Source organism: Muscardinus avellanarius, assembly GCF_963383645.1.
Source record: "Muscardinus avellanarius genome assembly, chromosome: 21".
In the NCBI taxonomy this organism is placed as follows: Eukaryota; Metazoa; Chordata; class Mammalia; order Rodentia; family Gliridae; genus Muscardinus; species Muscardinus avellanarius.
In genome coordinates this window covers 5,223,861-5,247,727 of record NC_137807.1, presented here as the reverse complement: position 1 = coordinate 5,247,727, position 23,867 = coordinate 5,223,861, and the positions used below count along the sequence as shown (strand labels likewise).

The 23,867-nt window shown below is 49.1% G+C and overlaps 2 protein-coding genes across 2 annotated transcripts in view; one reads left to right on the top strand and one right to left on the bottom strand.

Moving 5' to 3' along the window:
* The window catches only part of TMEM132D (transmembrane protein 132D), a gene marked incomplete at both ends in the record, with an annotated part of 513,762 nt that overhangs the window by 268,996 nt on the left and 220,899 nt on the right, over window positions 1-23,867 (top strand). The gene's annotated exons all lie outside the window — the stretch shown is intronic.
* On the bottom strand, window positions 2,255-2,575 carry LOC308278080 (large ribosomal subunit protein eL42-like; the record flags this gene model as incomplete). Its single annotated transcript, XM_080717678.1, has 1 exon — window positions 2,255-2,575. One exon carries the CDS (start codon window positions 2,573-2,575, stop codon window positions 2,255-2,257), a length of 321 nt encoding a protein of 106 aa, XP_080573804.1.

The following is a 23,867-nucleotide window of genomic DNA, read 5'->3' as shown; positions in this document are numbered from 1 at the left end:
CTTACCCCTCCCCTCCTTCCTCCTTCTCTTCTCTTCCCTCTCTTCCTTACTTCCTCCTCTCCCCTCCTCCTCTCCTCCTCTCCCCCTTCTCTTCTCCCCCTCCTCCTCTTCCCTCCTCCTCTCTTCCTCTCCCTCCTCCTCTCCTCCTCCTCTTCCTTCTCTTCTTCCCCTCCTCCCCTCCACTCCTCTCCCTCTTCCTCCTCTCCCTCCTCCTCCTCTCCTTCTCCTCCTCCCTCCTCCTCCTTCTCCTCCTCTCCTCCTCCTCCTTCTCCTACTCCCCCCTCCTCCTCTCCTCCTCCCCCTTCTACTCTCCTCCTCCTCCCCCTCCTCTCCTCCTTTTCTCCTCCCCCTCCTCCTCTCCTCCTCCTCCTCCTCTCCTCCTCCTCCTCCTCTTCCTTCTCTTTTTCCCCTCCTCCTACCCCTCCTCTCCTCCTCTCCTCTTCTCCTCTCCCTCCTTCTCCTCTCCCTCCTCTCCCTCCTCCTCCTCCTCTCCCTCCTCCTCCTCCTCCTCCTCCTCCTTCTCCTCCTCCTCCTGTGGCCGCAGAGTCCATGCCTAGATGACATTTTCACAGGCATCTTCAGGTCTCCTGTGTGGTAATCACAGCTGATTAGCTTGGGTCAGGAAAGGCTGTCTGCTGTGGCTTTATGCCCTCTGAGCCTGCGGTGAGCTGGAGAATCAGCTGCAAGTGGCTTCACTGAGGGTCAGCGTGTTCAGAGAGATGGAGCTCACCTCTGCAGAAGAAAGAAGCAACCCCTGCAAGTCAGAAGCTGGGAAAAATATAAACCTCGTGTGATGTCCGGCAATGGTGGTCCTTGAACATGGCTTTGCTTTGTCTCCTGAGTGCCAACCCCAGATGCACAGTGGCCAACGCAGAGGACTGAAGTACAAAAATAGAGTTCAGGAGCATTGATTGCAGCCCCTGCGGCTCCTGAGCCAGTGGCCCTGTGTTCCCTCTCAGTGTGTCCAGGGTTCTGTTGTATGTTACCTGGACCACTGCAATGGTCTTATCATCCCGTAGTGCCTAGTACACACAGCTGCCTGATTAGTTTTCCTACAGCATCACTCTTGGCCCCTTCTTTAGGAATGAAAAATCTCGGTGGTTTCCCTCTGCCTTCTGAATAGAACTCAGTGGCTGTAGCCTCCCTGTCAAGGCCTTGGGGCCCCGACTCCAGCCTGCAACTCCAAATGTTTTGCTCACTTTAGCTATTCCAGCACAAAAGTGGACTCCACCCCGTGCCTGGATTCTCCCTGGTTTCCAGGCCAAGTTCAACTGCTTTGACTGCCACATGTCCACTCAGTCATCCTTTCCAGTATCTATGATGCCATGTCATTTTTCTCCCTAGGATTCTAAAGGTTGGCACCTGATTTTGTGTCAGCACAACATCCCTTCCTCTTCTGATAACTATATCCTGAACCTCTTCCCTGTCAATCCTCGTTTCCATCTTCCCTGCCCCATCCCAGTAACAGGTGAAGGCACAAAGCCCAGTCCAACCAATCAGAATGCTCAGCCTCTGGGCCACAGTCATTGTTTAGGGATGGTCATATGACTTAAGCATGGCTAATGGGATTACATCTGTGTTTTCTTTTCTGTGACCAAAATGCCTGACAAAAAAATCTTAGAGAAAGAAGGTATATTTGACTCATGATTTCAGGTCCTGAAAAGGGCTTTACTTTGTAGTTGGCTGGTTTAGTTTGTGATATAATAGAAGAAATATGTTCAGCTCTTGGAAGCTGGGGAGGGGGAAGGGGAGGGGAGAGGGGAGGAGAGGGGAGAGAGAGAGAGAAAGAGAGAGGGAGGGAGGGAGGAAAGAAACACACACACAACACAGCAGGACAGATATAGTCCCAAGATCATATGTCCAGGGACCTACCTTCCTGATCCATGCTCCACCTGCCTATAGTTACCACCCAATACATTCATTCAAATTACTAATCCATCAATGGACTTAATTACCAATGATGTTAGAGCCCTGATTGAATGATTTCACCTCTGAATGTCATTGCATGGCCCCATCAAAATGAATAGATTGAGCACAGGGAATCTAGGGAAACTTCAAATATTCACGAAGACTGGAAGACCATCCAGGGTTCCCCAAGAACCCCAAGGCCTCTGTAGAATGGGGCGATGCCAAGAACACCCTTAGTACATGCTTCTTGGGGGTGTCTCGGGCATAAATAGTGGACAGTTTATTTATTTTTTATTTTTTAAAGTGATCATAACAATAACTTTATCTTCTCAACAAAAGGTGAAGCTTAGAACTGGATCACTTGGCCCTTTCTCTTCTTATCTCCTCCCAGTTCAAAATGCTTGTGCCTCTTAATAGCCAGCATTCTCTTTGATCTGCAGTTGGGCTCAACACACTCAGGCCTCAACACAATCTTCTTCGTAGTTTTGGCCTTTTTCCGGAAAATCGGCTTTGTCTGCCCGCCGTAGCCACTCTGCTTCCGGTCATACCGCCGCTTTCCCTGCGCATACAGAGAGTCCTTGCCCTTCTTGTACTGGGTCACCTTGTGGGGCTGGTGTTTGCCACACTTCTTGCAGAATGTCTGGCTGGTTTGGGGGATGTTCACCATGCTGGCGGTGGTGTTAGTGGTGCGGACAGTTTATAATAGTCATTATGAGGAGAAATGTTTGGGGTTCAGGGTTATGGCCTCACAAGAAACTAACTGCTTGGACATACCAGCAGGAAGAAAGGAGGGACGGTGTTATGGTAGACACAGAATGTCCCCTGAAGAACTCACATATTAATGGTCAGCACTGATGTAACTGAGTCATGGATACTGTAATCTCATCAATGGGTAAGTGCAGTGTAATGGAATTACTGGGCGGTGATTGAGGCGGGTGGGTGTAGCTGGAGAAGCTGTGTCCCTGGGGCTGTGGCTGTAGGGTCTGTGCTTGTGTCTCTGAATCTCCTTGCTGCCTCCATGATGTGAGAGCAGAGCCCTTCCTCTCTCCCCCTCTCTGATTCTTGCTGTCGTACCCTGAGATCCACAGACTCCAGCCTCACATGGACTGAACCTGAAAGCTTCAAAAACTATGAGCAAATAAGCTTTCCTCGCTCTAAGTTGTGTGGTCAGTTGTTTTGGGATTATTGCAGTGAGAATGTTGACTGAGGCACTCAGCAAATGAATCATTGCACTAAAAGGAAAGTCTCCTCTAACCACCGCAGTTAGATAGACCCTGCCCACCGCACCATGCCTCCGGAGACCTGTGTGAGGGCGCAGACATGCCAGTCTACGTCAGTAACAACGAGCATCGTCAGTAAGGGTTTACTTGGTTGTGGCATTGTGTAAAGCTATTCACTCCTTCCTTCTCTGTCAAGCACTCTCTGATTCTGTAACATAAGGTTTGAGAGCAGCCCCACTTGAACAATGGGGGTAGAGAGGCTGAGGGGTGTTACAGCCTTTTCCCAGATTCATTTGTCATCTGAGTTCATGTGCCTGCTCAGAAGGAAAACCGGGGTTTGAACCCACAGGAAGAGGGAATCTGAGCACTCTTGCCCAAAATAACCAATAGTAAGGTGTCCAGAATCCACTCTCCTCTATATCCCTTGGACCAGATATTCTACATTAAGAATCACAATTCTTGCCTGTTTGAGATCTCTCGAGATGTTGGAGATCTCTGAGAACTGACAGGATCCCCGAGTCAAAGGCCACAGACCCTGCTGTTCTTTGTCCTTCTCAAAAAACCAGTGATATATGCCTGTAATTCCAGTACTTGGGAGGCTGAGATATGAAGATCTCAGGTTCGAGGACAGCCTCAGCAACTAACAAGACCCTCAGGAACTTATTGAGCCCTTGTTTCAAAATAAAACAATAAAATATGTTGGGGTACAGCTCAGAGGTAGCATGCCCCTGGGTTCAACCCTCAGTGCCAAAACAGCAAAAGACCCAGGGCTGGCCTGAGGGTGGAAGACGCATCTTCTTCCGTAGAAGGCTTGGTATGCAGTGGGTTAATCCTCTTTTGCCTTGGTCTCCTATCCTCAAGTCCGCTTGTAATCAATTTGAAATCATTAATTGGACAAAATAATTCTTTATTACCATATCCCAAGGGTAGCCAAAATTTAATTGCCAGGTCTGTGTTTGTGCAGGCAATTTCTGTTTAACAAAGAGGCATATTTAGTACCACTGTAAAATTAATTGGGTGTGCTATGCTTCGACCCCCACAGTAGTCAGAGGGCCGAGAGTTGTAACATGTATCGTGTTTATTAACCACACGGCTTTAATAATGGCTTCCTTTGCAAGGGCAGTGCTGTAATTTTATCCTCAGCCCTGTATTAGTTTCCAACTTACAAATGTGAAAATTACAACTCATAACACTTCTTCTTTTTAATTTTTGGTCTGTGGTTACATTTCTTTTTTTTGTGGTATGTGCACTGTGGCCATACATCTTGCTGGGGTACAAGATGGTGGAGGCACACAAGCACACGTCACTCATTTCGCCCTTCCCCGATTCCCACCCCATTTCTCCTGCCCCTCCTTCTCATGTTTGGTTCAGTGATGGGCTTTGATGTTTGTGAATGGGCATTATGCACGGCAGGGAATCTCCCTCTTCCCTCTCACATCTCCTTTACTTAGCTCACTTTATTGGCTCCTCTATGGGTTCTCAAATTCCTCCTATAACCCTTTTCTCCCTAGTTTCCACATAGTAGGGAGGCTCATCCAATTCTTTACTTTTTGTGACTGACTAATCTCACTTAGCACAATGATCTTGGCAAAACTGGCTAACCATTTGCCGAAAAATGGAAACAAAACCTCACTTTTACACCCCGCACAAAAGTCAATTCAAGATGGATCAAAGATTTGAAAAACAGAACAGAGACCTTGCAGTTCTGTGAAGAGGGCACAGGTCCAACATTTCGACACATAGGCACAGGTAAAGACTTCCTCCATAAGACCCCAAAGGCACAAGAAATTAAAAGGCAGATCAATACGTGGGACTGCATTAAACTGAAGTGCTTCTGTACAGCAAAGAAAACTATCAAGGACCTCAACAAAGAGCCAATAAAATGGAAGAAAAATTTTGCCAGCATTTCCTTTTATTCCTATTTTACATTTCCCTATTTTTTCAAATTTACTTTTATTGGCGCCTAGTAGCCTCACATCCTAATGAAGTTTGGAGTGATTTGGGCTCACAGCCTTTGGTGAGATTCCTCCGGCTTCGGCCCCACTCCCTCCCCTTCCCTATACATGATATTGAGATTGACATTAGTAATTTTCATACAGAGATAAGGTCAATTGTAGTTACATGTCAATGTCAGAAGCTCCTTGCCCAGTTTCAGATGAAATCAAGTCTGTGTTTTCTTTGAGGTCTCCTTGGTGTGTCTCTGTTTTTCTCTCTGTGGCTCTTTTGGCCTGGTATGTCTCTGCATCTCTCTCTGCCTCTGCTACAGTTTGGGTTTGTAATGGTCCCTCAAAGACTCATATGTTGAAGGATTGGTCTCCAGTGCAGAGGTGGGGCTTTGGGAAGTGATTGAATCAGGAGGATTCTGGTGAGTACATAACTTGATGGCATTATTGGGAACTAGAAGCTAGGAGGTACCTACTTGGTCCAACTAGGCCCCTGGGGGCATGCCCTGGAAGGCTCATCTTCTTCCCAGCATCTGCCAGTCTTCTGCCTTCCTCTTCCCCTCACTCCTTCTCTCTTTCTCCCCCCTCTCTCTTCTCTCTCTCTCTTCTCTTTTCTTTCTTCTTTTGTCTTCTCTCTTTCTCTTCCTCCTCTTCCTTCTCCTCTTCCTGTTCTTCCCCTTCTTCTCCTCTCCCATCTTTCTTCTTCTCCTCCTCTTCCTCCTTCTCCTTTCTCCTCCTCCTCCTTCTCTTTGTCTTCTTCATCCTTCTTTTTCTTCCTCCTCCTCCTCCCCTCCTCCTCTATTCCTCCCTCTCCCCTCCTCCTCCCTTCCCCCTTCTCCTCCTTTTTCTTCTCTCTCTTCTCTTCTCTTCTCTCTCTCTCTCTCTCTCTCTCTCTCTCTCTCTCTCTCTCTCTCTCTCTCACTGAGGCATACCACCTCCAAGCAGCTACACCCCCAACCCTTTTTATTATTTAGTTTGAAACAGAGTCTCACTAAGTTGCTGAGGCTGGCCTCAAACCTTCAATCCTCTCATCTCAGGCTCCCAAGTTCTGGTATGACAGCTATGCACCACCACACCCATCTTGTGCATATTTTTTCAATCTGTAAAAATAAATGATGAGCCAGGTGGAGGTGGAAGCTGGAGGATCATGGATTTCAGACAGCCTCAGCTACTTGGCAAGGCCCTTCGCAACTCCGTGAGACCCTGTTTCAAAAATAAAAAGACTAAAAACTATGACTGGGGGTGTAGCTCAGAGGTGCAGTGCCCCTGGGTTTCATCCCCGGTATCACACTAGGGTCTGGAAAGTTAAACGAGGCAGCTTTTTGGGGCTACTGGAGTATCTGCTGTTAACAGTTGAATGAAAAAGAATGATATCCTAATATTCCAATATGTTTCTAATCCCATGAGTCAGAAAACAAGTTTGATTTAGAAAGCACAGGACACTGCTTTGGTGAAGGACATACGTTACCTGCACCAGAATATATAGAATAATTATAAATAAAAGGCCAAGATACTAAAAAAGTATGTATCTGTGAATGCAGATATCTATCATCTCTTGATCGATAGAATAGTAAATTTTCTACAAATTATCATCACCATCTTTTGATTGATAGAAATAGTAAATTATCTGCTAATTATGTCTGTCTGTCCCTCTGCCTGCCTACTTACCTATCTACCTGCCTGCCCACCTATTTACCTACCAACCTACCTTCCAACCTACGTACCATCTACCTACCTACCTACCACCTATTTCACCCATCCGTCTATCCGTCTACCCCCACCGTCCCTGAATCTCTCACCTACCTGTCATTTGGTTCCCTTTTCCTTGTGCCTTCCCTTGGTCTGCAGCTGAGCTCACACATCTATTCTGCCTCAGCCATCTGTCCAGTTTGGTGAGAAGAAGACCAGTGATCAGACTGTTCGTGTGACATGAAAGAATAGCTCATCTCATCTTCCTGTGCTTTCTCTTTTACTTTCCCACACAAGCCCATCTTCGTTCAACTGCAAACCTGCCTCTGAGGCCACTGGATTTTCAGAGCCCTGCAGTCTGCTTCCTCAGTCTCTGTCTCCATTTCTGTCCTCTGGCTTCTGCTAAAAGGCCCTTTCCAGCACCCACCAGAGACCTTGGGCAGGGAGTCCACCTGGGTGAAGCTCTTGGGGCTCAAGGGCAATATCCTGGTCCTGTTTCCTGAACTAAGCCTTCCATACTGGGTTAGAATACCTTCGCCTGCAAGCCTCTGTGTCCTTCCCTTCTTCCTTCTTTCTCTCTTTCTCCCTTCTTCTTTTTATTTTTTTATTTTTTGGTACTGTGGATTGAATCCAGAGGCATTCCATCTCCAAGCTACACCACCAGCCCGGTTTTAAAATATGCTTAAAATTTTTTTCGAACAGGATCTTCCTAAGTTTCTGAGGTCTCCCTAAAACCTCCTGCCTCAGCCTCCCAAATACAGGGATTACAGGTGAACACCACCACGTCATAAATTTCACTGTAATGTTTTGCATGTAGAATGTCTCCCTGCTCTTCACAAAAACAAGGTAGCCATTTTGGAAGCAGGGTTTAGTTTCTAAGGAAAGCTCCCTGACAGTGTGGTCTTGGAGGTTATTTATAGCTCCTCCTCCCCCTCCTCCCCCTCCTCCTCCCCCTCCCCCTCCCCCTCCTCCTTCCCCACCCCCATGATATGAGATCAGAGCACCTTGTGCTTTCTCTCTCTGCTGAGCTCTACAGACCTGGCCTGTTATGGAGTGAGGCTCTAAATCTCCAACGCCTGTGGGCAAATAAATCTTTCTTTTGTATATATTAAGTGCTCAGTTGTTTTGGGTTACAACAGTGAGAATGTCAACCAAGGCAGTTATTTACAGCATGCAGTCCTCAGAGATTCCCCTCTGACCACCAGCTTGTGGGACTCGGCTTTTCCAGGGCAGCTCCTTTATAAGAGTTGGCATCTTTTCAGTTTATGACAGATGCAGGTAGCACTGCTTCACACTTGCTAGAGAATCTGATCTCGTTGAACCCCACGACGCCGTGCTAATTACGATGCTGTTTACAGAGGAGGAAAGGGAGCCGTGTAGTGATTAGGGAACGTATCCAGGACTGCAAAGCTGATAGTGTTAGAGAGAGCACGGGCCTGGCGGCTGGAGTCCGTGCTCCTGTGCAGGAATCCCCCTCAGCAGCTCTCTGGAATCTCCTCTGCTTTTACCTAGCTCTGATCCCGAGAAAAAGCAGTGGAGACAAGAAAGAGTATTGCAATTTTCAGGTTGGATTTAAAGCTTGGGGAGCCACGTAACGGTGTTCCAAGTTTGCAAGAATCGAGTTAAAAAAAAAGAGAGGGGAACACAGACACTAGTGTCCAAGCTGAGGTTGACATCAGGGTGCTGGGGCAGGATATGAGGAGTGGAGCCTCATGATCTCATCAGCTGGTCATTCGTACCGCTTGGCCACCCTGTGATGTCCGCCGGTGACCCTGTCTGCTGCTAACAGTGAGTCACTGTCGCTGATAAAAGAGAGGTCAGTGCATTTATGCACAAAGTAGACTTTCGGCAAGTCCTAGGAATGAGGTGAACAGATAACACCGCTTGACATATCTTGGAAACAGGACGAGTCCTTAATCTGGCAATTTTGATGCCCAATTGTATGCATGGCTTTCAAGTTGTGTGTGTGTGTGTGTGTGTGTGTGTGTGTGTGTGTGTTACTGGGGTTAGAACAACACAGAGGTGGTCTACTTCTGAACCATACCCCCAGCTCTGTTATATTTTGTAATTTCCTATTTTGAAACGGGGTCTTAGTAAGTTGCTGAGATCCTTGGTAACTTGCTCAGGCTAACCTTCAACCTGAACTCCTCCTGTCTCAACCTCCCATGTACTAAGATTCCAGGTGTGAGCCACCACATCCCGCTGGTACCTGGACATTTCAATTACTCATTCCCCAATTCCCACATATTTGTATCTGTTAAGAATCTGGAAGCGTGCCAGCCGTGGTGGCGCACACTCATAATCCCCATGCTTGGGAGGCGGAGACAGGAGGATCCCACAGGTTCAATGCCAGCCTCCGTGGCTTAAGAGACCCTATTTCCAAATAAAAAAAAAAATCTAAAATAGGTCTGGGAGTGTAGCCCGGAGGTAGAAGGGTACCATCCCCAGTACCACCAAAGAAAGAAAGAAAAAACAAACAATTCAGAAGTGGCAGCCTGGCTGCAGAGCCCTGCTCTCAGCCACTGTCCTGGAATACCTTCGTATTATTTTCTTCTTGTTTAAAAATACATTTTTCCACCTGCAGTGGAAGTTTCTTGTTTAAGGGCTGTCAGTCCACTCTGAAGTAAGCCTCAGGAGAGGCAGTTCCATCCCCTGTCACCTGTGTGCATCAGCACCTGGCCAGCTCCTGGCAGGTGAGCCAGGCTCAGTAACCATTCGAAGGATATTTGACCAGATTTGCACCACAAATCATTAAGAGCATTTAAAGAAAAAATAGCAAGAGAGAAATTAGGGTTCTAAGTCTGGTCATAGAACAAAACAAACACATTTTACTTTAATTTCGACTACAGAATGCATTTTGTAAGAAAGCTGGAGCACTGGCAGGTTCTCCTGCCCCTGCTCATTTCATGGGCTGTGCCGAGCTGCCGCAGGACAGTCCTCCCAAGGGGATCTGAGGCACCAAGGCGGCAGGAAAGTCATAGCGACCCTTGGGGACCCGGATGGAGTATCCTGGTGCCGTTACAACCCCTGGCAGTGCACAGGGCGCCGAAGTGCTAATTCTGGAAGCCTGTGGTGTTCCACACTCAGGAAGCAAGGCCAGCCTTAGCCTTGTACCAGCTTTCCTGGTAATTGAGAAAAATATCTCTTCTTTTGCTGCAGAAGGGGAGAATAGATCTGCAGTTTGAGATGCCTCCCAGACCCAAAGATGGATACTCAGTGGGTCTCAGGTGCCCACTCTGGGCAGGGTATTATCATCTCTCTCCAGCTGGGGCAGCGGTGTTGGAAGCAGAGCCCTGATTTATATCTGTGTTCCACTATGGTCCGCATGTAACACCAGAGAACGAGAAGACTAATAAGAGCCTGTTTGTGGGGTAACTTATCTCCCACGAGGGGCTTCTTCCAAACCCCAAGGTCTGTGCGCGCCTGCCCCCTGTACTCTCTGACCCTTGGTTGGAAGTGGGGCCTCAGGACCCAGTTCTGTTCATAGCTCTTCTGCATCTATTTCTCTCTCTGCGTGATGCCCAGAGTCTCGCTGGGTAATTATCTTTATCAGATGTATCTGATTAAACCATCTCAGAGAATCTTTTTGTAGAAAAGGCAGCGAGAGCTAATGAATTTAGCTTGCGTCTTGTGGCATTGTTATTAGTGGACTGGAGCCTCATCTAAAATAAAAAAAGCATCTCTGCCCACTCCGATTCAGGCTAATACCAGCTCCTGAGAGGCCACGGCATTCTTCTTCTTTTTGCGTTTTTTTGCACCTATTGCTGTGGAAGGTTGCACACCAAGAGGTTAGCCAGCCCCTCTGTGATTTCATTCCACCTATCCTTACAGCCAGGGAGTCAGCAGGGCATTGAAGAGATGCAGTGAGGTTTGGCAGAGAGCCTGTTCACAGAGGTGTGGACAGGAGGCACCAGAGCCTGGAGAAGCCACCTCTCAAATCTGAAGGGACAGGGAGTTAGCAGAGTGCTCTGTGAGCCCAGGGTGCTGGGGGAGAGACCACAGTGGGAAGTTCTGACAGTGCATCTCACAGTTACCATTAAAGACCTGCAGCCAATCATAGAAACTGGCAGCCAATCACAGACCAGCAGTCAGTCAGAGAGATCTGGAGCCAATCAGAGACCAGGAGCCAATCACAGAGACCAATAGCCAGTCACAGAGACCAACAGCCAATCACAGAGACTGGAAACCAATCACAGAGACCAGTAGCCAATCACAGAGACCAACAGCCGATCACAGAGACCAACAGCCAATCAGGGAGGAAGTGTAAAATGCACACCTCATTCACCTCTTTCTCCTTTTTCTACCCTTGACTGTTCTGTGGGGACTTTCTTGTGGCCCAAACCAACCAGTATACAGAAAGTAGGGAACCTAGGAGATCCAGCTAACAGAGACGGAAGGGAGAGCCATGTGTGTGTGGCAGTGGGTAGTGATGGGTCTCGGTAGAGAATAAATGGCCCTGTTGATTATTGGTAAAAAGATAAAGAAAGCAGAGAGCTCCCTCTCTGCAGCTAAAAGTAAACTTTGGGCCATTCAGCCTCTTTAGGTTTGGGGAACAAACTTAGATTTTTTTGGAGGGAGGTAATACTGGGGATTGAACCCAGGGCTCTTCTACCTCTGAGCCGCTCTCACCCCATCTTTTTTAAATTAGGAAACAGGATTTCCCTGAGTTGCTGATGGCCTCACTAAATTGCCTTGAACCTGAAATCCTCCTGTCTCAGCCTTTCAAGGACTGGGATTACAGATGTGTGCTACTGTCCCCAGTTACAAATTCTTAATTCTGTGAAGATGAGCTGTTTGTGTCGTACCTGCAGCACGACAGCTTATGAGCCTTGGAAGGACCTGGCAGGCACTGTTATGTCAAGGATCAGAAAGAAGGAAGGGATATTGCTGAGTCAATATTAAGCTAGTACTGTAGTCCTAGCACTCGGGAGGCCGAGCCAGGAGGATCATAGGTTCAAGGCTAGCCTCAGCAAGTTGACGAGACTCCCAGCAACCTAGTGAGACCCTGTCTAAAAACTAAACAAAACAAAAGATAGGATTGTAGCTCAGAGCTAGAATGCCCCTAAATTCAATCCCCAGTACCAAAAACAAAAACAAGAATCCTAGGAAGTAGAAAGCCGGGAGCCAGAGCTATGGCAGGAAGCCACAGACATCCACTTAGCGCTTACACCTCCTTCAACCTTCCACAGTATGCCTGGGTTTCTGCTGAGAGCTGAATGTGAAGATTCTCCTAAAATGTTACCAGTGAATCTATTTACTGTATCCTCGATTAACTTCAGCACTAAAGAAGAAAGCCTGAGAGGAGTAGATGAGTCTAAGAAAACAGCTAGGCAAAAGCAGGCAAATTTATCTCTGTACTTTTTAATCTCCTTCCTTCTTTCCTTTCTTCCTATTTGTAATATATATTCAGAAGGATTGGATCAACAAAGGTTTGGATTGGAAAGAAAATTCATCAACATATAAATTTCGGAGCCATTTCCTTTAAGATGTCAGTGCTGACCTGAACGCTCTTTCCTTGACCTGGACATTGACAGGAAGACGTTACGAACTCCAGCATCACTGCTGAACTGTGACAGGACCCAGGCCCTTAGGAGAACAGAGGTGACATTCACCCGGACCAGGGCGTGTGACCAGAATCGCTTCTGACCACCGCAGATGGATACAGCATCCCCCTCTCAGCGGTAGCTTCCAAGGTGAATTTGTGGTCCAGGACGTAGGTCTGACGTCTTTGCCTCTCCGTCTGTCAGATGCATCCGGGGGCAGTTGTCTGCACAATGAACAGGGATGAGCCTTTCTTCCGAGATTTGCTGGCTACTTTTTCTTTATTCTCCAGCAACCAGCATTGTACACCGCCCCTCTCTCGGGCAAAATCCAATAACTCTCTGCTCGAAAAAATGGGCCAAGTGGGGTGGTGTGGAGTTCTCATCCATCACGATTCCCGTGTGGCGTCTCAGAGGAAGCCGGGGGCTGGGAAGAACTCACCAAGGCTCGGAGACAGCATTTCATCTCCTTAAGCTGACCTCTGGGAACCAAGATTCCAGAGGAGCTATTTATCCCTGGCTCTGTATCACCGTGGCTGGCAGCCCTGCGCCGACCTGACGTCCACTCTGCCCTCCAAACTTGCTAACATTTGAGGTCACGGTGCTCTGTACAAAGCCATCCTCTTAGACTCTTTATGACTGCAGAGGCAAGCTGCTCCTCTTCTTTCCAGTGACTTTTCTGGATGGATCTTCTAGAGCATTGCCAAGGGGCATGATTCTTCAGCCTTTGTCTTCCTCCCTCCTGGCAGGCATTGGTGTGTCATTGTCCTGAAGTTGCTATACCTCTCCTTACATCCTTCCTCTGGATTTCTTGTTCCATGAGAACAACCCCAACTTGAGCACGCCTCTGCAGACAGGTCCCTGACTTTCGACGCCTTCCACGAATCCACATCGCCTCTGATTCATATGCAAAGTCTTTCTCTGGCTTTGCAGATTCTGGCATTAAGTTTTTTTTTTTTTAATTTTCTGGGTTGTCAATATGCTGTTTTGCCTGTTTGGTAACATTTCATTAATTTGCATGGGTTATTTCCCTGGGATCGCAACTTATCCCTAGCGGTACCCAAGCATCTCGTCGCTGCAACACATGCTCGCCGCCTGGGTACCAGATATGAGGCAGAAGGTGTGCGCGGGGAAGCAAGATGCCCCGCATCGGAGCAGCTAGGCGGTGATACAGGTCTGAGTTTTGACGGCACTTTTGCATTATTGAGGCCCGGCTTAGCAGAGGCCCTTGTCGCCAGCTGGGTAGATACAGGCAGGCTTTTCCGGCTTGTATTTATGGAAGCCTTCTTTGGAGAAGCATCTGCTCTCTCTCTCCACTTTGACCACATCGGGGAGTTTCCGCATCTCTGTAGGATGGCTCAAGAGCGCACGCCGGCACTTGGATTTCTGCTTGCCAGGAAGCAGAAGAGGATACATTTGCCAGAGCCCCAGAAGGACTCATAAGAAACTCAGGGACCTTCTAACTGCTGAAATGCCCGTGTAGGTGCCAAGGGACTTCTCTGATGGGCTCTGCCAGCTGCCTCATCTAAGAGATGCCAACGAGCTTGCAATCCCCTCTGCCTGGCTGATGCACTTGGCCATCAATGCATTGATGTTCACCTTTCCCCCCCCCCCAAAAAAAAAAACATAGTGTTGCCCGCTTCTTTTCCTTTTAGAAGGGAGTGAATTTCACCCCTGCTTAAAATTGCACATGGAGTATTAACTACACTTATGTGAGGATTAAACGTGAAATCAAAGCATCGGTTGAAACTCAGAGTCAAAATTTTCTTCTAAAACCTCTTAGCCCTACGCAGCGATGCACACCTGTCATCTCAGTACTTGGGGGGCTGAGACAGGAGGACTGAAATTTTGGGGACAGCCTCAGCAACTTAGACTCTCGGAAATCTAGCGAGACCCAAAATTTAAAAATAAGGTAGGGCTGGGGTATGTAGGTCAGAGGTATAGTGACCCCAGTATCACAAAAGAAAGAAAAGGAAGGAAGAAAGAAAGAAAGAGAAAAGGAAGGAAGGGAGGAAGGAAAGAAAGAAGGAAGAAAACCTCTTGCTGCAAGACCCATATACTCACTTTTAAATAATCAAGCACACCTATTTGTCCTCCAGCACTGAGCTGAGTATCCTCATGCAGAGGACTGTGCTCAAGTACCCAAGGAAGCAGCTGGCTTTTACGGAGGGCCACCGCACATGAAGAAAGCTATTGGTTACCCACCACTGGACTCACACTTGATGTGCTGACATGTGTCCATTCGTGAGATGCTTAAGCTTGGCACAGTCACAACCTCCACCTCTCGTCTTTGCAAAACATTGCCAGGTTTAGAAGAACGGCCAGCCCAGTTATCCGGTGCACCTGACCTTGAATTTGTACAAGTGAGCACAGGCGTGCCCAGTCTCCTCAGCATCCGGGAGGTCTATGGAGATCTGGTGGGTAGAATGAACGGCCCACCTGGGTCCCTTGGAGCTCCCGAGTCATGGCTTCTGCGATCCTGACAGGCATCAGGGACTCTCAGCTGCTCTTCCTGTCTGGTGATTTAGGAGTCCAGCTGGCAATTAGTCATTTGTTCTTGGTTTAATCCTGGCCAGGAAGTGCTGTCCGAGCACCCAACTCCACCCAAACATTCCTATGAGGCTGGTCCTGTCTACTCATCACTGTGGAAGAAGGGGCGGATGTCCGAGGGCTCTCCTGGCTCTCCTGGGTCCAGCATTTGAACCTTGAGCCTCCCATGGCTGAACCACACACACTCTTCCCTCCCAGAAACACCATCAGAGACAGAAGACGGGGCAGGGGCCTACAGGGCTGAGCTGTAGAACTTTCTCCATTGTCTGCTTACTCCAATACCACATGCTATGCTTGGCTCTCAAAGGTGTGAGAGCCCTGATAAGTGTTTCTGTTTTCAACCATGCAAAACTCTCTGACTTGTGATGCACTCCTGGACTTGTGTCCAGCATGAGTAGGGTGTAGGAATTAATGTTATGGGTCATGTATATCACTTCAAATGCTTTTACCCATGGAGTACCAGAGGGATTGCAGATTAAAAAACTCAACCATTTGAATCAGGCGCAAGTGTCTTCAATGCGTTTCGCCCTCTATTTCCTGAGGGGCTGGAGCTGTCGATAATAAACCGTGTTAAAAACGCTTTAGCTGGGCACCAGTGGTTCATGCCTCGAATCCCAGTACTTGGGAGGTTGAGACAGGAAGATCACAGGTTTGTGGCCAGCCTCAGCTACTTGGTGAGGCCTCTCAGCAACTTAGTGAGCTTGTTTCAAAATAAAAAAATAAAATAGAGCTGTGGGTGTAGCTCAGTGGTAGAATGCTCCTGGCTTCAATCCCTAGTACCACGAAACAAAAACAAGAAAAACTACCATTTCTTATTATGTGCTCTGGAGAAGTCATTTAATCAGACAAAGCCTCAGTTTCTTCTCCTGTGAAACAAACCTACAGAACACCACATCGTGTAGCAGTAAAGAATAAAGAGAGTAATAGACCAAATGCGCATCAAAAGGCCGGGGCTCACAGAGTGGAGGAGCCTCCTGTATCTATTTTCCTTTCATGCTCCCGTTCAGAGCGCATCGTAGGGCCAGACGTCGCAGGCAAAGACGTTCAGACCTGACCGCAGTTGCTTCCGCTTTGAAGGTACAGATAAATCAGACATAATCCTTGTCTCGAAGGAGCCCCCGGATCTCGGAAGGCTATAGGATGCTTTCCGATGATGGCGAGCAGGAGCATGGGTCCCAAGATGGCGGAGAGCTTCCGCCAGCCCCGGCGGCCCCTGGAGGTAGAGGCAGCAGAGGGACAAGGTCTCTGGATTTGAATGCTGTGCCCACGTCACCAAATGCCCCAGCTCCGGAACAAACATGCATTTTAAATTATACATCTAGGGAGATGGGAGGGGGAAGAGGGAAATTCCCTAATGTACGCGATGTCCATTCACAAACATATCAAAGTCAGTCACTAAGACAAACCTGAGAAGGAGGGAGGGGAGGGGATAGGGTGGGAGTTGGCGAAGGGCTGGGTGATGTGCGCATGCGTGCCTCCACCGTCTTGTACCCGTAAGATGTAGGACTACGGCGCACCAGTAAAAAAGTTAGAAATGACTACATCTAGGAAGCTTACTCTATCCCCACTGACCCCTAAAAGAGAGTGGATACACGTGGCACCCAGGTAAATAAGAAAGGTGGCACTTGCCTGTAATCCCAGTACTTGGGAGGCTGAGGCAGGAAGGCGGCAGGTGGGAGAGTCCCCGCAGTGCAGCGAGAGCCGAAGCAACCAGGGAGAACCTGCTTCAAAATGAAAATAAAAACGGCTGGGGATAGAGCTCAGAGTTAGAATGCCTCTGCGTTCAGTCCCCAGTGCAAAATAACAAAGAGGAGGAGGAGGAGGAGGAGGAGGAGGAGGAGGAGGAGGAGGAGGAGGAGGAGGAGGAGGGAAGGAGGGGAAGGAGGAGGAGGAGGGGAAGGAGGAGGAGGAGGGGAAGAGGGGGAGGAGGAGAAGGGGAAGGAGGAGGAGGAGGAGGGGAAGAGGAAGAGGAGGAGGAGGAGGAAGAGGAGGAGGAGGAGGAGAAGGAGGAGGAGGAGGAGGAGGAGACGGAGGAGGAGGAGGGGGAGACTGGGAAGGAGGAGGGGAAGAGGAGGAGGAGGAGGAGGAGGAGGAGGGGAAGAGGAGGAGGGGGAGGAGGAGAAGGGGAAGGAGGAGGAGGAAGAGGAGGAGGAGGGGAAGAGGAGGAGGAGGGGAAGAGGAGGAGGAGGAGGAGGAGGAGGGGAAGGAGGAGGAGGAGGGGAAGAGGAGGAGGAGGGGAAGAGGAAGAGGAGGAGGAGGAGGAGGAGGAGAAGGGGAAGGGGGAGGAGGAAGAGGAGGAGGAGGGGAAGAGGAGGAGGAGGAAGAGGAGGAGGGGAAGAGGAGGAGGGGAAGAGGAGGAAGGGAAGAGGAGGAGGAGGGGAAGAGGAGGAGGAGGGGAAGGAGGAGGAGGAGGAGGAGGAGGAAGAAGTTCCTCTTTTTTTGGTTCTCTTTCAGTTATTATGATCACCTTTAGGAGAGAGGCGGTTCAGTCCTATGATGTCTTTAAATCCTAATATCTGCTTCTCTCATTTTCCCCAGAGGAGTCCAAGCCTGGACTAAGAGCCTTTGGCAGGCAACAGTACTCAGAATTAATAGCATTGTTCATTTTCTTATTGCTTCTGTTCACAGCTCCCTTCTATTTGTGGCGAGCTCTCAGACCAGCTCTCGATGAACACCGTGACCAAGCCCCCTTTCACACCGATGTATTTAAGAAAGCAAGTCAACCTAATAAAAGCCCGACATTTGCATACAGCCCAGGTAGATCAGACACCAGGCAGCAAGAGGACTGAGGCAGGAGACCCTGGCCCTGAACATTTTCTGACATAAAAGAAAACCTCAAGTCGGGCGTGGTGGCGCACGCCTGTCATCCCCGCGCTTGGGAGGCTGAGACAGGAGGATCGCGCAGGTTCGAAGCCAGCCTCAGCTACTGAGTGAGGCTCTCAGCAACTTAGTGAGACCCTGTTTCCAAATAAAGTGTAAAATAGGTCTGGGGGTATAGCCTGGAGGTAGAAAAACCCCTGGGTTCTACCCCCAGTATCACCAAAAAATAAAACTGGATAAAGTGCTGGATTTTGAGTTGTATCATAAAAAGTGGCACACGCTTGTGATTCTAGGACTTGGGAGTCGGAGACAGGAGGATCACAGGTTCAAGGACAGCATCAGAAAGTAGTGAGACTCTCATCAACCTAGTGAGACCCCGTTTCAAAAATTATATATATAGCCGGGCATGGTGGGCACGCTTGTAATCCTCGCGCTTGGGAGGCGGAGACAGGAGGATCGCGCAGGTTCGAAGCCAGCGCTCTGGCGTAAGAGACCCTGTTTCAAAAATATAAAATAGGTCTGGGAGTGTAGCCCGGAGGTAGAAAGGCTTCCAGGAACCCCAGTACCACTAAAAAAAAATATATATATATATATATATATATATATGTGTGTGTGTGTGTGTGTGTGTGTGTGTGTGTACATCTACATACAGGGCTGGGGGTGTAGCTCAGAGGTAGAATGTTCCTGGGTGTAATCCCTAGTGGAAGAAAGAAAAGAAAAGAGAAAGAAAGATAGATGTATGGATGGATGGATGGATGGATGGGTTTTCTGGCGCTCAGAGAAGGGGTGGCTGCTTTGCACACATGAACGACAGCCCACGCCACACCAGGGGTTCCTGGTGACCCGTGGGATCCTGCATATCAGCCCCTTCTGGACTTGAGATGATAGTTAACCAAGGCTGTGTGCCATCTGTCCACCTGGGGTCTTTGCTGCGTGCTAACGGCACACTCCATATTGGAGGTATTTTATGTCCTAAAGATACTTAATGCCAGCAGGGTCTCGGGGCCAGACACGTTGATTAAAATTTGGCAGGCAGGACGGCAGCTTCTACTATGAAAATCACCATCGTGGTGGTTTTTTCCTCCTTTATGGAGCGGAAGGATACATGGTAAAAACAACAACAACAACAACAACAACAACAACAACACGAAGCCTGGGATGGATCGCTGGCAGCGGCTCTTAATTTCCCACTTCTAATCAGCTGCACACAGTGCCTGCCTTCACTGCAGGAATGCCGTGAATAGTTTTCTCTGCTTGTCAATGTTCAGGGGGCAGGGGCATGGAGATCTTAAACAACAGAGTCTCAGGGCGTCCATGCCAAAAGCAGGGCTGAAGCATGGGCTAGAGATGCAGCTTCACTTGTGTGCTGGCTCAATGACCTCACATCTCCCATAAGGGCGGGGCTCCTGGCTTATTCATAGACCCTGTCTGCCTCGAGGACTTCATATTCTCAGTAGATACCTTTGAGTGGACAGACAAGGCTCTCTGCACGGTGTGCAGCAGGGGATCCCGGGTGTGCAGCTCTGTGAGGTGCAACACACAGACCCTGGGGCCAAGCTGTGCAGACCTGGGTGGCAGGGTTCTGCAGGATACTGAGATTTTGCAGGATGCTTCGGGATGTGAAGCATTTCTGGGTGTCAGGGGTAGAAGGGCTGGCCGAGGAGAGTCCCCCATTCTGTGTATGCTAGAGGTCCTTCTCACCACCAGTGGGCAGAGAGTCCATCACCCCAGCGGCCAGAGGAGCTTCCCACCCGAGTCCCTCTTCTGGACTTCTCCCAGCTGTACAGAGCTGCCTTACCAAGCTCCCAGTGACTTGGGAACCCAATGACGGCTACTCAGAGCTGTGTAAAGAGCTGTGTAATTGAGCCCCTGGGGTCAATTCATAGGAACTCTGAAGAGACATCCTATATCACCCAGGAAATGGGCTCATGTGTTGGCCACACATGGACTTGTCTCTCTTGTCCTGTTCTGTATTCCTGTACAGATATTCACCTAATACAATTTTTGGTGTGTGTGTGTGTGTGTTACTGGGGATGGAACCAGGCTCACTCTACCTTTAAGCAACACCTCCAGCCCTATTTTTATATTCTTTACTTTGAAACAGGGTCTCACTGAATTGCAAAGGGCCTCACTTAGTAGCTGAGGCTGTCCAGCTACTAGATCCTCCTGTCTCAGCCTCCTGATGCTGGGATTACAAGTGCCCGCCACCATGCCCAGCTCAGTACAATTTCCCAGTAACCCCCTGCAGGTAAATCCACCCCAGAGTCTGTGTCTTGGGCCCCCTGACTTGCAACTCATAGGCATGAAAGCAGCCAATGGAGGCACCAGTGTGGAAGATTGATTGATCTGCCCTCCAGTGCTGAAGTTGCAAGCCACAGAAACCCCGCCCATGCTGGCTTAAGCCTGAAATAGAGCAGAGAGGTGAGTCAGGCACAGCTGGGTCCTGGTGTGCATACAGTAACATCCTAACTTCACCTTTGCCCATTTTTTCCTCCTTCTTTTCCTCTGGGCTTTAGACTCAGGCAAACACCCTGGTGTGGTGACAAGATCAGCTTAGATTCTGAGACCTTTGATTCCCAAAAGGAAGAGAATGTTTCCCTTGTTAGTTTAGAAAAAATAAAATTCAGTTTGGTAATTTATATCAGTGTAGTTGTACGGATCCTCTGGTCAAACTGCAAGCAGTCAGTGTGGGCCAGGAATGTGGAACGCATGCGTGGTTTGCAGACACAACTCTGGATGTGAGGAGGAAGGCTTGGGCGTCCCCTTGGGCTCTGTCCAAGGCAGGGCCTCTCCAGTCTTATCCAAATGTGACTTATGATGGGGGGTCAGTGGGGTCCAGCACTGTCCACCCCAGGGCAGACAGGAGGAGCAGGGTAACCCTCAAGGAGAAGGGGGCCTTTAACAGAGAAAGAGGGAGTGGCCAAGGGCAGGGACAGAGAGGGGAAGGCAGGGCGGGCAGGGAGGAGCCTGCGCGTCCTTGGGCCTCTGCTGCTGGGGATGATTCATTTCTCCCGGTGCCTGGCTTTTATCTCCTCATATTCATCATCAAACAGAGCTGATGTAAAGTAGTCTTGGGTGATATCAGAAGAGGACTTTACGGTTCATATCCCAGAGCTCCGGAGTGCTCAGAGATTTATACAGACCCTGAGGTTTGGGAAGGGCTCATGGGGCAGACAGCCTTCAGGTCTCCATTATCCATTACTAAGCATCTGCGGCATCCCCAGGATGGGGGCGGGTTCCCAGGCTGCAGCCCTGAGTTGGGGACTGGTGTGCAGGAAGGAAGCTTTGGGAACAGCTATGGAGGAAGTTTCCCAGTAGCAGAGGAGCAGAGATTTCATGCGTTTACAACCACCACCCTTCCAGGGGGGCTCTGGAGCTGGGGTGGCCTCCGCTGGCACTTTTCTCTCTTCACCCCACCCTGACCAGTGGCTGGGTGAGAGTGTCTCCTGGAGGGTACGTAGCCTGAGTCAAGATGGCTGCCTTCAGCTGGGGGCAAATTCCAGAGGTGTTTGGCTACTGATACCCCGGGCAGCTGGGGTGCTGTTTCCCACCACACTGGAGGATCACGCCTCTGCAGGTCTCTTGGCGTGCACGAGGAGGACCAAGGGCAAGGCACTGGAGTTTTAAGTGCCTTCCTATGTGAAGTGTTGCAAACCCATCACTGGTCCTACTGTGGACTATGTTCATGGAAGGGGAACGTCTAGTCTCATCCAGATATGACTTAGGATAGGTTGGCTGTGGATTCCAGGATTACCCATTAGTGAAGTGTGTGTGTGTGTGTGTGTGTGTGTGTGGCTATGCTAAGACGACAGCTCCTTCCAGGATGCTATTCTGTGTTGTCATATATACAACATGCCTTTTTATTTTTTTAATTTTTAAATATTTATCTTATTAGTGCATTGTAGTCATACATCTCAGTGGAGTACAAGATGGTGGAGGCACACATGCACACATCACTCATTTAGCCCCTCCCCAGCCCCCACCCCGTTCCCTCACCCTCTCCCTCCTGTTCATGTTTGGCTTAGTGCTGGACTTTGGTATGTTTGTGAATGTACGTCATGTACATTAAGGAATTTCCCACTCCCACTCTCATCCCCCTCAGGTCGCCTTATTTGCTCATCTATGGCTTCTCCTTCATCTAGAGTCCCTGCTGTGACCTTTTTTCTCCCTAGCTTCCACATATTATGGAGAACATTCGATTTATTTATTTTTTTTACTTTTTGTGACTAACTAATCTCACTTATCATAATGTTCTACAGTTCGACTCATTTCCCTGCAGGTGACATATTCTGTTCTTCTTTATGGCTGAGTAAGATTCCATTGTGTACCTATCCCATAGTTTTGTAATCTATTCATCTATTGATGAACATCTCGTCTGGTTCCATAGTTTTGCAATTGTAAATTGTGTGGCTGTGAACATAAATACACACACATTGTTTTAAAACAGGATCTTGCTAGCTGGGTGTGGCGGCGTGTTTTTGTAATCCCAAGACTTGGGTGCCTGAGGTAGGAGGATCACAGGTTCACGGCCAGCCTCAGCAACTTGCGAGGCCATCCACAACTTAGTGAGACCCTGTTTTAAAATAAAGAATAAAAAAATCAGACTGGGGGTGTAGCTCAGAGGTCGAATGTCCCTGGATTCAATCAATCCTCAGTACCACAAAAAAATTAATAAATAAAAATAAAACAAAACAGAATCTTGCTAAATTCCTGAGGCTGGCCTCCAACTTGTAATCCTCCTGTTTCATCCTCCAAAGAATAGGATTACAAGCGTGCTACACCGCGCCGAGCTGAGAGACGCTTTCTTATGCCACAGTTCATTGCTGCCTGGTGACTTCCTGGTCTCGGCTTCATCTTCTGACCCTGAGTATTTCGCCTGTCAGTAGGTGGGGGTGCCGGGGTGCCTGACTCCAAGGTGCACCTTCAGAGGAGAGAATAGTCTTCGGACTTGATGTCCGGATCATTTTGGCTTCGCAGGCAAATGGAAGTAGTTAACTGGGAAAATGTGGAGCCGGGCGTTTATGGTATGTGGCTTGGTCGGTCTTTCTCCAAGCTCTGAAGCAGAGGGGCTCGGTTGCTCTGAAACTCATGTGTTTATCTCCCCTACTCGCTGGCAACTGGAAGAGGTTTGGCTAGTGAGCGATGAAGACAGGACTTTCAAGGAGGGAACAGAGCAAGAGGAGGTGTTTCTCCTCCCTCTCTCATCCCCCGTCTGTCCGTCTGTCTGTCTGTCTGGATCTCCCTCTCTCATCCCCCGTCTGTCCGTCTATCTGTCTGTCTGTCTGTCTGGATCTCTCTCTCTCATCCCCCCGTCGTCTGTCTGTCTGTCTGTCTGGATCTCCCTCTCTCATCCCCCCGTCGACTGTCCGTCTGTCTGTCTGTCTGGATCTCTCTCTCTCATCCCCCCGTCGTCTGTCTGTCTGTCTGTCTGTCTGGATCTCCCTCTCTCATCCCTCTGTCTGTCTGTCTGTCTGTCTGGATCTCCCTCTCTCATCCCCCCGTCGTCTGTCTGTCTGTCTGTCTGTCTGGATCTCCCTCTCTCATCCCCCCGTCTGTCTGTCTGTCTGTCTGTCTGTCTGTCTGTCTGGATCTACCTCTCTCATCCCTCTGTCTGTCTGTTTGTCTGTCTGGATCTCCCTCTCTCATTCCCCGTCTGTCTGTCTGTCTGTCGGTCTGGATCTCCCTCTCTCATCCCCCCGTCGTCTGTCTGTCTGTCTGTCTGGATCTCCCTCTCTCATCCCCCGTCTGTCCGTCTGTCTGTCTGTCTGTCTGTCTGTCTGGATCTCCCTCTCTCATCCCCCGTCTGTCCGTCTGTCTGTCTGTCTGTCTGTCTGTCTGGATCTCCCTCTCTCATCCCCCCGTCGTCTGTCCGTCTGTCTGTCTGTCTGTCTGGATCTCCCTCTCTCATCCCCCGTCTGTCCGTCTGTCTGTCCGTCTGTCTGTCTGTCTGGATCTACCTCTCTCATCCCCCGTCTGTCTGTCTGTCTGTCTGTCTGTCTGTCTGGATCTCCCTCTCTCATTCCCCGTCTGTCTGTCTGTATGTCTGTCTGGATCTCCCTCTCTCATCCCCCCGTCGTCTGTCCGTCTGTCTGTCTGTCTGGATCTCCCTCTCTCATTCCCCGTCTGTCTGTCTGTCTGTCTGTCTGTCTGGATCTCTCTCTCTCATCCCCCCGTCGTCTGTCTGTCTGTCTGTCTGG